Raw genomic sequence first — 2,500 nt, forward strand, 5'->3', positions numbered from 1 at the left:
CTACAGGATCATCTTAAGAACTACAGAGGTACCTAAAGAACTACAATACCCATAGAACTACAATAACTATACAATTTACAATTAGGCATTTAGCAGACGCTCTTAATCCAGAGCGAGTTACATTAAGCAAGAACAAAAAGCATGGGAATACATCACATAAAAAGCATTTATCATGAAACATGCGTAAGCTAAGAAAGTAACAGTGGAATATCTATATAATCAAATTATATAGATATAAACTATACATATATACTATACTATACTATGCTATACATATGTACTATGACGTGCTATGACTATATACAATGGAATTATAGTGCTGTCTACATAACATGCTATAAGTCTGTATCAAATGCTATCTAAGTCTAGAGAAATGCTATCTAAGGGGGTCTCCTTCCAGCTGAAGACACTCAGAGGGTTAGAGTTATAGTTATCTCCATATATGGAGCTCATGTTGTTCTGTTCCATCTCCTTCCAGCTGAAGACGCTCAGAGGGTTAGAGTTAGAGTTATCTCCATATATGGAGCTCAGTTCTGTTCCACCTCCTTCCAGCTGAAGACGCTCAGAGGGTTAGGGTTATAGTTATCTCCATATATGGAGCTCAGTTCTGTTCCACCTCCTTCCAGCTGAAGACGCTCAGAGGGTTAGAGTTATAGTTATCTCCATATATGGAGCTCAGAGCTCATGTTGTTCTGTTCCACCTCCTTCCAGCTGAAGACGCTCAGAGAGTTAGGGTTAGAGTTATCTCCATATATGGAGCTCAGAGCTCATGTTGTTCTGTTCCATCTCCTTCCAGCTGAAGACGCTCAGAGGGTTAGGGTTAGAGTTATCTCCATATATGGAGCTCAGTTCTGTTCCATCTCCTTCCAGCTGAAGACGCTCAGAGGGTTAGGGTTAGAGTTATCTCCATATATGGAGCTCAGAGCTCATGTTGTTCTGTTCCATCTCCTTCCAGCTGAAGACGCTCAGAGAGTTAGGGTTAGAGTTATCTCCATATATGGAGCTCAGAGCTCATGTTGTTCTGTTCCATCTCCTTCCAGCTGAAGACGCTCAGAGGGTTAGGGTTAGAGTTATCTCCATATATGGAGCTCAGAGCTCATGTTGTTCTGTTCCACCTCCTTCCAGCTGAAGACGCTCAGAGAGTTAGGGTTAGAGTTATCTCCATATATGGAGCTCAGTTCTGTTCCATCTCCTTCCAGCTGAAGACGCTCAGAGGGTTAGAGTTATAGTTATCTCCATATATGGAGCTCAGTTCTGTTCCATCTCCTTCCAGCTGAAGACGCTCAGAGGGTTAGAGTTATAGTTATCTCCATATATGGAGCTCAGAGCTCATGTTGTTCTGTTCCACCTCCTTCCAGCTGAAGACGCTCAGAGAGTTAGGGTTAGAGTTATCTCCATATATGGAGCTCAGTTCTGTTCCATCTCCTTCCAGCTGAAGACGCTCAGAGGGTTAGAGTTATAGTTATCTCCATATATGGAGCTCAGTTCTGTTCCACCTCCTTCCAGCTGAAGACGCTCAGAGGGTTAGGGTTAGAGTTATCTCCATATATGGAGCTCAGTTCTGTTCCATCTCCTTCCAGCTGAAGACGCTCAGAGGGTTAGGGTTATAGTTATCTCCATATATGGAGCTCAGAGCTCATGTTGTTCTGTTCCACCTCCTTCCAGCTGAAGACGCTCAGAGGGTTAGGGTTAGAGTTATCTCCATATATGGAGCTCAGTTCTGTTCCATCTCCTTCCAGCTGAAGACGCTCAGAGGGTTAGGGTTATAGTTATCTCCATATATGGAGCTCAGTTCTGTTCCATCTCCTTCCAGCTGAAGACGCTCAGAGGGTTAGGGTTATAGTTATCTCCATATATGGAGCTCAGTTCTGTTCCATCTCCTTCCAGCTGAAGACGCTCAGAGGGTCCATCCTGGAGGAGTCGGTTCCGTCCGCGGCCCGCCACACCACCCCCCGCGGCCTGTCCCCCAAGAGGTTACTGGAGTTCATCGTCCCCGAGCTCAACCTGCACTGTCTCCGTCTGGCCTCCACCTCGCCCAAAGTCAGAGACACGCTGCTGAAACTGGACGAACAGGGGGTGAGTCCAGACCCCCTAGACCCCCTAGACCCCCCTAGACCCCCTAGACCCCCCCTAGATCCCCCTAGACCCCCCTAGACCCCCCTAGACCCCCTAGACCCCCCCTAGACCCCCCTAGACCCCCCTAGACCCCCTAGACCCCCTAGACCCCCCTAGACCCCCTAGACCCCCTAGACCCCCCTAGACCCCCCAGACCCCCCCTAGACCCCCCTAGACACCCTGCTGAAACTGGACGAACAGGGGGTGAGTCCAGACCGCCTAGACCCCCTAGACCCCCTAGACCCCCTAGACCCCCCCTAGACCCCCCTAGACCCCCCCTAGACCCCCCTAGACCCCCCTAGACCCCCTAGACCCCCCCTAGACCCCCCTAGACACCCTGCTGAAACTGGACGAGCAGGGGGTCATGTACTGCAGTATTTAACAG

At 48.7% G+C, this 2,500-nt stretch overlaps 1 protein-coding gene across 1 annotated transcript in view; it reads left to right on the plus strand.

Annotated features, from left to right (window-relative positions):
• The window catches only part of sipa1 (signal-induced proliferation-associated 1), a gene marked incomplete at its 5' end in the record, with an annotated part of 89,161 nt that overhangs the window by 6,512 nt on the left and 80,149 nt on the right, over positions 1–2,500 (plus strand). Inside the window, one exon of the mRNA XM_083761897.1 lies at positions 1,888–2,076. Coding sequence (XP_083618023.1) covers positions 1,888–2,076 — 189 coding nt within the window. The remainder of the gene's footprint in view (positions 1–1,887; positions 2,077–2,500) is intronic.

This window comes from Protomyctophum parallelum, assembly GCF_964188405.1.
Source record: "Protomyctophum parallelum genome assembly, chromosome: 1".
In the NCBI taxonomy this organism is placed as follows: Eukaryota; Metazoa; Chordata; class Actinopteri; order Myctophiformes; family Myctophidae; genus Protomyctophum; species Protomyctophum parallelum.